Consider the following 13,648-nt stretch of genomic DNA (forward strand, 5'->3'; position numbering starts at 1 on the left):
TTTCCCTCAAACCCCCGAGCACCGAACCTCCGGTCCTCCAACCTTCCTGCCACGCGTAGATGGCGGAAATCATCATCCGAGAGAGAGAGAGTTGCATACATTCAGGCGCCGCCGACGTGGGAAAAAGGGCGTTCGCGGTGGCTGCGATAAGACGATAAGCGGTGTGGGTGGGGAGGAGGGGGCCCAAATCGGTCAATCAGTGTTGGCGGCCGGCTGGGGCGACCGGGGTCGGGGAGGGTAGTCACCACTGTCACCACCAGTGGGAAGGGGGAGGTGTGCGGCGGAAGCGCCCGCGGTGATGTTTGCCAAAGTTTAAACCAATATTTTCCATTGGCATCCCCACCGAAGGGGGGGGGGGGGGGGGGGGGGTATAGAGTGGAAATGGGGAGTAGAGGGGTGCGGCCGGCTACCAAGATGCCGACACGGAGTGGAGCTTGCAGGGCGCCGGGCGGGGCAACAACAACCCGCAACGGCTTTGGCGGGCGATCGAGATTGAAGGAGAGCAAGTGTGTGCGGTGGCGGGAAGGGGAGATTTGAAGGGGGTGTAGAATATTCGATTTGATTGACCCTCTCCGCCCCCTTTCCCCCCCCTGCAGTAGTTTCACCCCCGAAGGTGCGAAGTGAGGCTCGACGTCGCCGGCGTTCGGATGATGAGCGGTTCGATAGAGTAAACGGTTGCCAATCACAACACACACACACACATACAGAGACACGCAAACAGTGCACACAGTGCGGGGTTGCTCGTCAATCGGGGTAGCGATCTAAGCCCCCCCCCCCCCCCCCCCCCACGCATAACCGAGGCCCCCAGCCCACAATTAACAGCTCATGGATTATTCAGTCGAAACAGACGTCACAACATTAATAGAGCCCAGGCCAGGGCACGGGGTTGGTAAGGGAGTGGGTCGGTAGGTAAGGGTCAAAGGGGGGAAGGAGGGGAAGGGGGTCAGCACTGATTTGAGGCACAAAGTCCGGCCAGTCAGCCCGTGTGTGTGTGTGCGCTGCCAGTCCCTGTCCCTGGCGTGACACTCGCTCGTTCGCTCCGGTCACACCCGCTACCCCACCCGCTCTCTCTCCCTCTCTTTGTGTGTGCCACCCCGGTCCAGGAGCAGTCCGGTTCGGCACACCGACCGCACACATAAACATTGCTCGGTCGATTTATGGACCCGCAAATGCATTATGCGCCGTTTTTGCGACACCCCCTTCCATTGCTTGCCGGAGGAAAGGCAGCAGGGAGGAAGAGCGGTAGGGAATGTGACGCACACGCACACACAGCCAGGCACCGACACCGACCGAGGATGCCCGAGAGAGAAGTGGCGCGTGCTGCATACATTCAGGCGCTTGAATCTCGGCGCCGGTGGTTAGTGGTGGGCGAGGTGCAGCGGCGCGGGGGGTGGGGGCTCATTGTTGTGAGGTAACTTAACTCCTCTCGGGCACCGGGGCGTGGGGCATGGGCGGCACAGGGCGGGAACACAGGGGGCACGGGGACCGTGAAGCGTGATAAATCAAAGCCCCGGAAATCATCGAACAACTCAGCTTCCGCAAGGGGCAGGGGGTGGCAAAGGGGGGTGGGATATGAATGCCACCCACTCACAGAGTGGTCGAGGGGTAGGAGGGGGTGCCGGCGAGTGATGTCATTGGTCGACCGCTGCGCCTAAAAACGCAGCGGAGCAAAATCTCATTTCGGGTCCCGAGGGGGGGCTGGGGGCCTGCTCTGTGTGGGTGGGTGGATGCGTTTTCCCTGTGTGTGTGTGTGTGTGTGTATGCGTGTATGAATATATTTATAAACCGCCCGGAGGCGCCGACGGCGGCGGCGGCGGCCGACGACGCGCACCGCTTGCACACTTTCCCAGCGCTCTCTCCAGTAGTAGGGAGGGGGTAGTGGGGATGGCGGTGAGAGGTGTATCGTTTCTTCACACGTTTGATTCCCTCCCGCCTCCCTCTCGCACGCACACAGTTCACGCGGCCTATCGATCGTTTCCGGTGTACAGTTCCCCGCGGACCACACACCGCGTATCCTGAGCGCATCCTGACACGACACGGGGGGGACGGCGGTACATGCTCCGCTCTCTCCCGTCAAAGGACGAGAGGTGCCCGCCGGATGTGTGTGTGTGTGTGCGGGCGCAACAAGAAAGTCATAAATATTCATTTTCACCGAACTTCGTCACAACGGCCGGGCAGGGACGGGCAGGGCGGGGTCGTTTGTGGCGGGAGGGATGGCCTGGGAAGTCAGCGGCACGGTGCGGCTACTCTCGGGTCTCGCGCCGGTCGACGGTCCGCTCTCTGATTGCTGCTGCTGCTGCTGCAGCCGGCTGGATTGATTCGTCATCTGTCACACTTTTGCGTGTGACTGCGTGACTCTGTGTGTGTGTGTGTGTGTGTGTGCTGCAGGTTCAAGACAAAACACAACAACCGGGGCGGCACAGCTAATGGCTAGTGGCTCTACTTGCTAGGTCTACTAGCCCCGCTAGTCTGACTTTGAATCCATTAACGGGCGATCGAAGCAGACGCTCGGCCTCCCGATCCGACAGAAATGACAGCGAGAGCTCGTTTTGTACGATGCGGTGCGCGGAGGAGAGGAGGGGAGGGGGGTTGGGGGAGGTACTGCGGTAGCTATAACCCCCCCCCCCGGGGGGGCGGACGGAAAGACACAAACCAAACTACACACGGTCGGTTTCAGTCGCTTTGCAGTTTGCATACCTTTCAGGCGCGTAACAACGGACCGGACGGACCGGGCTCGCAAGCGTGTTGCATATCTTGCAGGCGCCCTCACACCAATTACACACCCGGCCGGCCGGCCGGATTGACCTTCGCCTCGGAGCGTCTCTTCTCGGTGGCCTTCACACGTCGGCCCCGGACGTCGTGAAAAACTTTTCCACCGTTCACCGATCGTTAGCATCTAACCCACCCTGCCCGCCCCTGCCACCCTGCGGGCTTCCGGTGGCAGCGAGCGGCAACTGGAGAGTAAATTTATCGTGAAATGTAAAGCGATTAGGGGGGCGCACCCGCAGAGACCTTCGTTTCATCTTTGTTCTTGCTCGTTTTGCTCGTTCTCCTTCACCGGGTCCCTCCGCACCGGGCCAGCCCGCCTCTGGCCTCTCGGTCAATTACCTTCCCCCCCTCCCGTCCGCGCCAATGGTCACCCGCGGCCTCGGCCCAATCTCGGCGGCTAATCTGCGGGACCATCTGCGGGAGGTCCAAGTTCCGGGCCGGGCATCCGAGGCCTACTCTGCACCCCCACCCGTCCCCCCCCCCTGGGGGGACGCACATCACACACGTCGCCCGTCCGAATGTCAGCAAACCGCAAACCCGTAGCAAACGGAGGGTAGCAGCGGTGGCAAGAAAGCGATGACAAATAGAGAGAAAGAGCGTGGGTGGAGAGGGGGGGGGGGGGCGAGCAAAAGGGTTAAATGTATGGGTGCGGGGGGTCATTGGCAAGGGGATGACGGGCAACAAACGTCGGAAAAGAAACGGCGGCCTGCATCTCGGCTCTGGAGTAACGAAAAAAGACACCCGACCCCCGACAACCTTCGTGTTCCCACCAGCAAAGTGGCGGGGTTGTCTGGGTGCGGGGTGCTCCACGGGGGAGATGGCCGGAGGCCTGTGTGGTTTGTGGAAAAATATTAAATCGTATCAAAACCGGAGGCCCCAAAAACCCACACCGGGGACAGAGATCGCCCTCCATGATCCCCCCCAGCAGGTGCACCGCTAGAATGGAGCGTGGTGGAGTGGTTGGTGGGGGAGGAGGGTTGGCGGTGGTCGGCGGCGGCATCCAATCCACTTCCGATCCAATCCAATCCCGAGTGCCAGTGCCAGGAAAATCAGGACTCTCGTCCGCTCTCTCTCTCTCTCTCTCTCTCACTCTCGCTGTCTTCGTTAGTGGTCTGTACCTCTTTCTTGACAGGCCCGGGGGGTGTCTGGAAGGGTGGGGGAGAGGGGGTACGTAACATCTGTCAGGGCAGAGCAGAGCAGAGAGAGAGCGGACGCAGATCGCAAGCCCAAAAATCCTGTTCCGGGGACACCCGAGCTGTGTGTGTGTGTTCGACAAAACCGCTGCGCCGGAAGTGGGACGGGTCCGTCCCCGGCCCACCACCCACCCATGCTTCTGATGGCTGCCTGACATTGACTCACAGCCGAGGAGCCGTATTACGCGTTCCCCGGCGCATCACCTGGGCGCCCGGCTTCAAAAAGCGGAAGAGAAAGGCAGAGAGAGCGAGAGAGGGAGGGAACGAACGAGCGCGCTTCATCTTTTGTTTGCCTTGCCAACCAGGCAACCGCCCTACAATCCCCCAAATCCCCCGCTCCATGGTTCCGTTTTCATTGTCTTTCCATTTTCGGTTCGGGGGCGAGATCCGGCCTCAAAACCAGCATCAATGTCATAGGGCTGCGTGGCGAAGAACGCAACGAGGTGGTGGGAGAGGGGGGCACTCAGACGGCACACACGGGGTTACGCTAGAGGGCGAGGGTGATGGGCGTGGGCGGTAGTGGATGTTCCGTGATATTAGGAAACGTGTATTAGGAGCCGGAAAAAGGAGGAGGAAAAAAATGCCGGACAAATGAAAAATATAATTAAACGGTCACCTGCCGCCCGCAACTGTTTCCGTTCCCCACCCCCCCTTCCGACCCCACCCGGGGTCCAAGCCTTGGGTATGACAGCTGGTCCTGGACCGACCACCGAACGATTCCGAGACAGGCGAGATTGCGTAGCGTTATGACATCGAAATGGTAGGGGCCGGGCGGGGGGGGGGGGGGGGGGGCAGTAGGGAGTGACAGGCCCACCGGTGGTCTAGGAAACCACAACCCTCGCCCGACCCACACCCACACACACACACCACTCTCCTGCGGGGAAGAAAACGCGAAACAAATCAAAGGCGCCTGACCATTTTGAGGGGGTTCATTGACCTTCCGTGTTCGCTCGTTGACGGAGATAGATCGGATTGATCGCTTTATTGACTTCACTTCACGCACACTTCGCGCACCTTACTTTCTTCCTTTTCTTCCCTTCCTTCCTTTTCGGCAGCCACACGTTTGTCACTTGTGCACTTCTTCCTGCTGTGTTTGCTTTACTTTTTGTTTGTTTCCTTTGTTTGTTTGCTTGTTTCCTACTGTTTTAATACTTTCGATAACGCCTATTCATTATGCTATATAATATATATATGTGTGTTTGTGTGTGTTTGTATGTGTGTTTGTTTGGGTTTGCATACATTTTAGTTAGTTAGTTTGTTTGTTTGCTTCGTTTGTCTGTTGTGGTTTGTGCTCATTCTGTTTGATTTTCGTGTGTTGGTGTGCTTTAGTTTGTTTTACTATTCTTTTCCTGTTTGTTTTGTGTATTTTTGTGTGCTTTGCTGTATGATATGTATCTTATATTGTACGAGAGGCGCAGCAGCAGCAGCGCAACAGCAGCAGCAGGTCCAGAACACACACACTCTAGAGCACGATAGTGACGGAAAACGCGCGGCGCAGTGATCGTAGTGATCGTGGCAGGATGGTGGGCGTAAGGGGAGCGGAGTTGGAAGAGGGAGAGGGGTTTCGAGGGTCTATAACAATAACCACCATCGCCACCCACTCAAGCTCACTCCCTGACGCCTGACTGTGTCTGCGGCTCGCCGCCATCGTCGTCGTCGTCGTCGTGGTGTGTGTGTGTGTGTGTGTAAGCTCTTGTAGGTCTCGAACAGCCTCCCTGGTGTGTGTGCCATTACCGGCAGATGGCGGTGTCGTCGGCGGCGCAGATGCTGTTGGCGGCCGCCAGGAACAGCTTGCCGCTCGCGCACGCACACAGCTGATAGATTTTGCTGCTCCCGCCACTGCCACTGCCGACGGTCGCCGGTCCCCCGTACTCACCCCGCCCCACGCTGGAGAGGGCGGAAGTGGTCCCCGATCCGGCACCCTGCACCGTCTTCAGGTTTGGCATATAGATGGCGCTCGCGTCGAGCCGGATCTGTTGTGGCAAGAGAGAAAGAGAAGACGGGGGAGTCGGTCACTCAGAGTGCTCCGCAACGGCACGGCACGACACTCACGCTGCCGGCCACGGAGTGGAGCTTGAGGTCGTTGAGGCACGTCGCCTCGATGCCTCCGGCCCGGGACTGGATGAAGATCTCCTGCGTGGCCCGGGCCTCCAGCGATCGCGTCGGTGACTCCAGTCTGACTCCGAGCGAAAGAGAGAGAGAGAGAGAGAGAGAGAGAATGAGTGAGAGTGTGTGCGTGGGGCACTCACGGGGCGCACTCACCGGAGATCCTTGCCGGCATCGGCCCGCACCAGCGGCGTCTGGAGCGAGTCGCGGAAGATCACACCGCCCTCGCCCTCGACCCGCAGGGAGCCGGCCCCGACCGTCACCTCGTCCCGGTCGACCGCGAACAGGTGGGTGCCGTGGGTGTCGGTGATGCGGAAGTGGGTCGCGAGCACCTCGAGCCGGTCGTGCCCGAGGAATAGCTGGTTCTCGAGCGCGCCGGCCGCGTTCCGCGTGTTCATACTCAGATTGCGTGATGATTCTGTCGAGGGGGGATGCCGGGAGAGGAAACTAGTGAGTGATCAGCGTGTGAGTGGCTCGGAAAGCGGGGGGGTCACTCACCAAGCGAGATGGGCTGGCCGTGCTTCGACTGGATGGACGAGGCGCGCAGCGTGTTCAGGACGAGCGCCTGCCCGGTGAGCTGGATGCCCCCCGGCACCACCTTCAGCTGGCCCATACCATTCTGTGGGGCCGATGGGCGAGGGTGGGCAGTGGGCGGAGGACGACCGAAGAAGCCGGGAAGCGCCAGCGCCAAGATAGAAAGACAATCAACTCGATCGATTAGCAGATGGGCAGGTGGTTGGTGAAGGGGGGAAGGTGCGGTGGGCTGTGAGTTGGTTGAGGTGAAAAATCGGAACATGTTGTTGCTGTTGTTGCTGTGTTGTACACGGGCGGCCACCAACCTGACCTAACGAGAGAGGGGCGGGGTACGTGCGAGAGATGCGTGCGGTCGAAACAAATAAAAAAGGAACAAGATTTCGACGTAGTGTGGGGACGGGAGGGGTGGTTTAGGGGCGTGTGGGTTGAAGCCAGTAATCACGTGTCATGATCGACGCCCCTGCTTCCACTCCCCAAAACCCACGGTGTTGCGTGGGGGAACGGGGGTGAGCTGTGCGGTGATGCTTGGCTGACCGCTGCTCGATTGGAAGTGTAATACATCGTTCAAAAAGTCCCGGGACTAACATAGAGATGGCGCTAATAATGCCATTTATATACCAAGGTTCGGAAATACCAACCTTCAGATAAGATGTGTCAAAATTTGATGTAACTCGAAACATAACCAAGAAAGCTATAGTGGTTTACCTTACCTTTGCAATCCTGAAAAAATGATCCAAAACGAGTTTCATGTGTGATAAAACAATGTTTTCTAATGGGAAAAAATACTGTTCAAGCTCAGCAATGCCTTGAAAAACCTTATCCGGAATCTACTCCGTCGAAAACAACCATTTGTCGGTGGTATGCTGACTTTAAACGCGGTCGTGCAGATACAAATGATGCGGAACGTTCGGTTCGGCCTAATGAGGCAGTAACTCCCGAAAACACCAAGCAAGTATTGAAAATCGTGATGGGTGACCGCAAAATGAAAGTGCGCGAGATAGCTAAGATGGTGAACATATCCACTGGTAGTGCATTTACTATTTAGCACTAAAAATCGGCTATGAAAAAGGTTTTTTTCCAAATGGGTGTCGCGTTTGCTCACAATAGAACAAACATCAAGACAACGCACCATGCCACATGTCAATCAAAACGATGACCAAATTCAACGAATTAGGCCTCCAACTGCTTCCTCATCCTCCGTACTCGCCGGATCTGGCCCCCAGCGACTACTGGCCTTTTTGCGGATCTCAAAAAGATGCTCCAGGGAAAAAGATATGGCTCGAATGAGGAGCTGATCGCTGCTACTGAGGCTCATTTTGAGTCAAAAAACAAATCGTGCTACAAACATGGCAATGAAAAGTGAGAGAAGCGTTGGAAAGATTGTATTACACTTGAAGGAGATTATGTTGATGAATAATAAAGAGTTTTGCCGATAAAATGATGTTTTCATAGTTAGTCCCGGAACTTATTGAACGATGAGTGTTTATAGAAATAAAAGGGAAAGTTTCAATTTACGCCACTCTTGCTACGGCCTGGAGTGTCCTGGCCTGATGGAAGGGGACTGAAGAGCTGGGCGGAGAGGGGTAGGACTTATGGAGGCAGCCCTCGGTCGGGCGGAAGTCGGAACATCTTCTTCTCGCCGAGGACCGGGGCTCGCCGGAGTTATCTTCGCTTGTGAATCAGGACGTGTGAGCGATTAGGACGTGCTTCCTGGGATGTGTGTGTGTGTGTGTGTGACAGCCGCGCCGTGAATTGAGTTGCTGACTCTCGCGTGTCAGCCATCACATCTCCACGGGACTCCGGTGTCGGAACAGCAGCAGTGGCCAGCGGTATTGATAGACTCCAACTCCGGACTTGATAAGTGACAGCCGCCCCCCCAGCCCTACGGTAGGGGTCAGGGCCGTCGTGGAACCACACACCCAACAACAGCAACCACAACTTGATCAATTTTTGACTCCTTAATCGCCCTTGCTTTCAAGAAGGGTTTGTGTTTCCTATCAAGTCGAAGAGCGCGTCATCAGGTAATGTGCTTTTGTCCGTGGTCTGTGACGTGCTTAACTGACAGCGCTCAAAAACAGAGTCTGTGGTAGCGGAAAGTCTGTCTGCTAGAGGGTTTTAATCTTCATGAAAGTTCCGTTGAACTATTTGACAGTTGAAGAAACTATTTCTCAATAACCTCCGATGGAAAATGTTTCCAAGAATTCGACGGGATACCGTCGAGAGGGTTGGTACGATAGCGGGGCTTACAGACGGTACTTACGGAGGAGAACTCCATCACCTTCATGATCCACAGCGTGAGCGCCATGTTGACGATGATCATGATCGTGAGGATGAGGATGAGCGCGTACAGACACTTCTTGCGCCAGCCGTACAAGGCGAGCTGCATGCGGCAGTTGGCGGCGGCCGATGGTGGCGGCTGCAGCGGCGGCGGCTGCTGGGGCTGTGGTGATTGCCTGGACGGCTGAACGGCAGGTGCCGCCACAGGTCCCGCCAGGAGGCCACTCGGTTCGGCCGCCCCCTTGTGGACCCCGTTGGCACAGCCGCCCGGCGGCTCGTTCGGTGGAACGGCAGCCGCCATGGCGGCAGCGGCGGCCGGTCCCGGCTTCGCTTTGGGGCCCGTGGTGCTGACGGGGCGCGCGGAGAAAGACACCCGCGACGGGGTGCCGCTGGCGGGGGCGGGAGCGAGGTGGTGCGACGGCGATGCCGGATGCCTCAGGATGCCCTGACCTGAGCCGCCACCATTCGGCGGCTGCTTCGTCGCCGGGCCGGCCGTCGTGGGCTGGCTCGCTCCACCTAGGGGCAGCTCGGGGGCATCGTCGACGGTCGTCGGGGTGGCCGCCGCCTTCGGTGGCAGGCGGCCGCCGTAGCCGCCGCTGCTGCCGATGAGCCGGGCAGGCTGCGCCGGATAGTGGATCGGGATGATGCGCACGACAGGCGACGAGCTGGAGGCGGGCGTGCCCGGCGTCCCGGTTCCGGACGAGGACGACGAGGACGAGGACGACGGTGGCGGTGAACTCGTCGGGGCTGGTGCCGGCGGCACCGGCGGCTGCTTGGAGTAGGTGGCCGACTGCAGCAGATCGGAGCCGGCGTAGCTTCTGATTAGCGGCGTGCTGGCAGCACTGCCACCGCCGAAGAAAATCGAACGCGGATCGTCCCGAGGGCTGCACCGGGAACGAAAGTAAATATCAATCAAGAACGCCCAAGTGGCCGCCATTAATTGGCGGGGGAAAACACTACACACACACACAGGCGCGCGTCTAGTTCGCGTCAACGTGGCTAATGCAATAAAAATTAAAAAACTGAGCCGAAACCCCAAAGGAGACAGGGAGAGAGAGAGCGAGCGGTCGAATGGTACGAGTGACAGAAGGTGTACAGAAGAGCGGCGAGTTGTGGCGTCAAATCTGAGCGTCACCCTCATGGTCACGTTTCCAATATTAATGTCTGGTCGATGCGGAGAGCGAGCGCCCGGCCGGCCGGCCGGACCGGAAGCGGAGCAATTATTCCCGGTCTAATCACGAACTCGTGCCACTCGTGCCACTCGTGCCGAACGTCTGCCCCTGAGGTGGCGCGTGCCACGCTCAAGCAAACACACCGCCGGGCGAGGGAAACACAGCTGCTGACAGCAACGTCGAACGACGAGGGGCCCGAGGTTGGGGTCGTCGTTGTGTTTTATTTATCCACTGGCTCGTTTGCGCCCCATTCGCCCGCGGGCGATGTTGTTTGTTTGTTGTGCGTCCTGTTTCTCCTCCTGTTTGTCTAGTTGTTTCTTGTGTGGTCGCTCCACTTCCGATGCTTCTGAGAGGTACGCCAGTCCGGTGGTCCGGTCCGGAGTGGTTCGACCTGTTTATACTACGATTACGAGTGTTGAAACTTCGAGGCCGGACACGACCGGACTGAGTTACAAGACTTGGGACTTGGGACCAGCGACCAGCGACTTGACCTCGACCACAGGCACCGGTGTTGGGTGCGTTTGTTGTAGAATCCCCCAGAAGTGGCTGGGTCCAACCAACCTACTCCACTGGTAACGCTCAACTTGGCTCCGGCCTGACCTCTGATTGCTCCTACGGTCAATCTGTGAGTCCGAGCCACCAGAGTCAAGAATCAAGCCGGCGGCTGGTTAGGATTCAAGCAAATCGAGCGTTAACGATCGAGCGAGTGAAGCTGCAGCTCCGAGGAGTCGGAGGCGAGGTCCGACGACTACCTGCGAAGGAATCGTGCTCATCGCCTCATCCAGGTATCGCCAGCCAGCGCCGCCGCGGCTGCTCCGAAAGGCTGCCTCGGCTCGCGTGTTTGGTTCTATAAATATCACCACTCACGCAGCAGATCGGCATCGGCTCGGCTCGGGAGACGACCGTGCAGGTGTTTCGTTGCTTCATCCACTGTCTGTCGCGGCGCACTCTGCGAGTGAGCGTGTCACACAGTGTCTGCACGCCGGATCGCACGTAAACATGTTTATTTTTCTATCAAACAGACGATTTTATGAACAAGAAGAAGGCGGAAACGGCTGCTTTATTCTATCAACAGTCTTCATCTCACGTTTGGGCAGGTTGTTTGGATGAACAGGGGACACCGATGAGCGCACACATACTAGTTGCGGGGATTTGAAGCCGCGGTATTGAATGTGAATTGAATTGCTTCGGGAAAACAGGAAGACAGGGTCTCTTGCATGCGTTGAGCTCATTCTGTCTCAGTTGCTCAGGAATTCGCCATAGGCCGAGGCAGATTTGAGTTTAGTTTTTGGGGCTGTGGATGGAGTCTCTCCAATCTCTATATCTTCGTAACTGAGTCTTCCGGACGACTCATCCAGAGTCCAGTCCAGAGCACCAAAAGTCCCAAACCGAGACGGTATAGAACTATAGTAGCTAGTAGGCAGACTATCTGTAGATACGGTGCTCCCATAACCGAAACCGTTCAAAAAACCGACTGAAACAGTCAATGTACATATTCAATGACAATGTATAATATACTCGTATATTTTCCAAATTGACTTAAACGTTCAATTAGCAGTGCCCGTTTTGTCAGCCTTCGTTTATCCCGGTTCTCCCGGAATCGACATCGGTCGGAAGCGCATAAACGACGTGGAAGGTTGCATCGGGATGTGGTGGTTCGGTTCGGTCCGGGTCGATTACAGTCGGCTCCCAACCAACCTGGCGGTTGTCCTAGCGTGATGCGTCCTGCTCACTCAGCCCACTACCTCGCAGGAGCGCCCCCATTCGGTGTGGTTCCCAGTTGCGGGAAGCATAAAAACAAACCTTCGCCGCGGCTCCGGGCATCAAATTCGGAACTAATGGTCCACCGTCGGAGAGGTCCGGCTCCGGGTTAGCTACGTATATCCGATTGTTCGTCGACCACCCGTCCACCCACAGACTGCATGGCTGCAGGTGCTAATGAGTTTACGCGTGCTTCGCCGCGAATGTCGCCGTGGCGCGCCGGACTCGGCATGGGAATCTAGGGAATGGGCGAAAATCCGACCACTCGTAACTCAGTCTCACACACAAACGTACGGATAGCGCTCTGTTGCGGTGGTGCGATGTGTGACAGTCGCGATGTTGGGCTCTGACCATGGACCCTTCTTTTGGATGTGTGGGTTTGTAAGGTTCCAAGTTCCGAGCCTTGGAAGTTCGGGACTGGGGAAAACAAACGTATCAGGTACTGTTTCCCAGGTGGAGCCCAGGTGTTTTGTGCTTTAATTCAGACGATGTGGTCAAAAATGGATCTACTTCTGAGACGGAGATCGAGAGTTTTTGTTCGATCATAAACGAGCCAACAGATCGAGGCCGACAGATCTTGTGATCGGTGTGACAGCCGTCTGCTGACATTTATCTGGTGACGTGTGTGAAGGCGAAGCCAACCAAACCAGCAGCAATACGAATCATTCGCACCAGCTTTATGAAGCTGGGCTCTATTTTAATATTGCGGGACAGACCCCGAAGGTCCATTGTCTGTGGTCGAACGTTTATCTAAAACACTTTAGACCTGCAGCCGGAAGTAGTAAGTCGGAACCTTGTAGAACCTGCTGCGAACGAAGACCTGTGTAGAGTACGACATCCAGCGTTACTGGGCGGAGCCTGTCGAGTACGATCGTCACTAGTCGCTGACAGCTTTCCCTTGACTGGTTACCGACCTGGCTCGCACTTGCTGTCCGCAAAACGTTCCCCATATCGACGCGGTCCACCAGGCAACGGCCGAACTCGAACAGAGCGACTGCTGCTGGGACGCTCGCTGACACCTCTTCTGCACACACTTGGTTCGGTTCTGGCCGCACGTTAAAAATAGCGGCCAAGTGGACACCGAGATAGAGAGAGAGAGAGAGAGCGCTGGTGTGAGATAGCAAGCAGGAGCGAGCGAGACTCACCTTGAGTAGCGCGACATGGTGCGTCAAAGGGGCCGCTTTTTGGGGGGCCGACGACACGCACGGACGCAAAAGTAAGAGCCACTCAGCGCAGCTTCGGACCTGTCGGATGGACTTGGACCTCTGCTGGGGTTGCTTGGAGGCTGGCTGGTTGGCTGGCTGGTGCTCGATTGATGGAGGCTCTGTTGAATGCCGGAATTCCTGACGCACACCTGAGATCCACAAAACACACACACACACACACCGACAAACACGGGCACGAGATCACGAGCGCGATGTGGCACCGTTCGCGTACCGACACCGTGTGTGGCGCTTTGGCCGACGGAGATCGACGCTGACGCAACCGGACCAAACTCCTGCCGCCGACCTGCGCCGTCCGTGGCCGTCAGTGGTGTGCGTCTTTGCGTTGGCCACCACCGGTCGGGCCGACCACATTCTGCTCACACCTGCCGGGGGAAGTCCTGCGTCGCGTGCTGTGCCTGTGCGGGGATACTGGACGTGCCGGGGGTTTCGTGCCAGCCTTGAGCCAGCTCTTTCGCAGCGCTCACTCTCAGACAGATAGCACGCGGTATCTCTTCTATTCCCTTCAGTTGCTACGGTTTTCGTTTCATACTTTGCTTGTTCGCTCGAAAAGTGTCTTCTTTTAGCATCTCTTAGATGTGCTCGAAACTGGTCGAAAATTACGCAAGCCGTT

The 13,648-nt window shown here is 57.2% G+C and overlaps 1 protein-coding gene across 1 annotated transcript; it reads right to left on the minus strand.

The window, feature by feature from the left end:
• Window positions 1-4,910: 4,910 nt before the first annotated feature.
• LOC128267720 (delta-sarcoglycan) lies at window positions 4,911-13,319 on the minus strand. The gene is made up of 6 exons (XM_053004612.1): window positions 12,958-13,319; window positions 8,863-9,763; window positions 6,567-6,687; window positions 6,225-6,486; window positions 6,015-6,138; window positions 4,911-5,935 (listed from the first exon to the last, which is right to left on the minus strand). Exons 1-6 carry the CDS (start codon window positions 12,972-12,974, stop codon window positions 5,693-5,695), a joined length of 1,668 nt encoding a protein of 555 aa, XP_052860572.1. The 5' UTR covers window positions 12,975-13,319; the 3' UTR covers window positions 4,911-5,692.
• Window positions 13,320-13,648: the final 329 nt, after the last annotated feature.

Source organism: Anopheles cruzii, chromosome X (assembly GCF_943734635.1).
Source record: "Anopheles cruzii chromosome X, idAnoCruzAS_RS32_06, whole genome shotgun sequence".
NCBI classification, from domain to species: domain Eukaryota; kingdom Metazoa; phylum Arthropoda; class Insecta; order Diptera; family Culicidae; genus Anopheles; species Anopheles cruzii.

Excerpts from the sequence above, each read along its gene's own strand:
- LOC128267720 (XM_053004612.1), bottom strand. Across the intron at positions 6,487-6,566 it reads CGGCCAGCCCATCTCGCTTG|AATCATCACGCAATCTGAGT; the intron begins GTGAGTGACCCC and ends CCCCCTCGACAG. Across the intron at positions 6,139-6,224 it reads GATGCCGGCAAGGATCTCCG|ACTGGAGTCACCGACGCGAT; the intron begins GTGAGTGCGCCC and ends GCTCGGAGTCAG.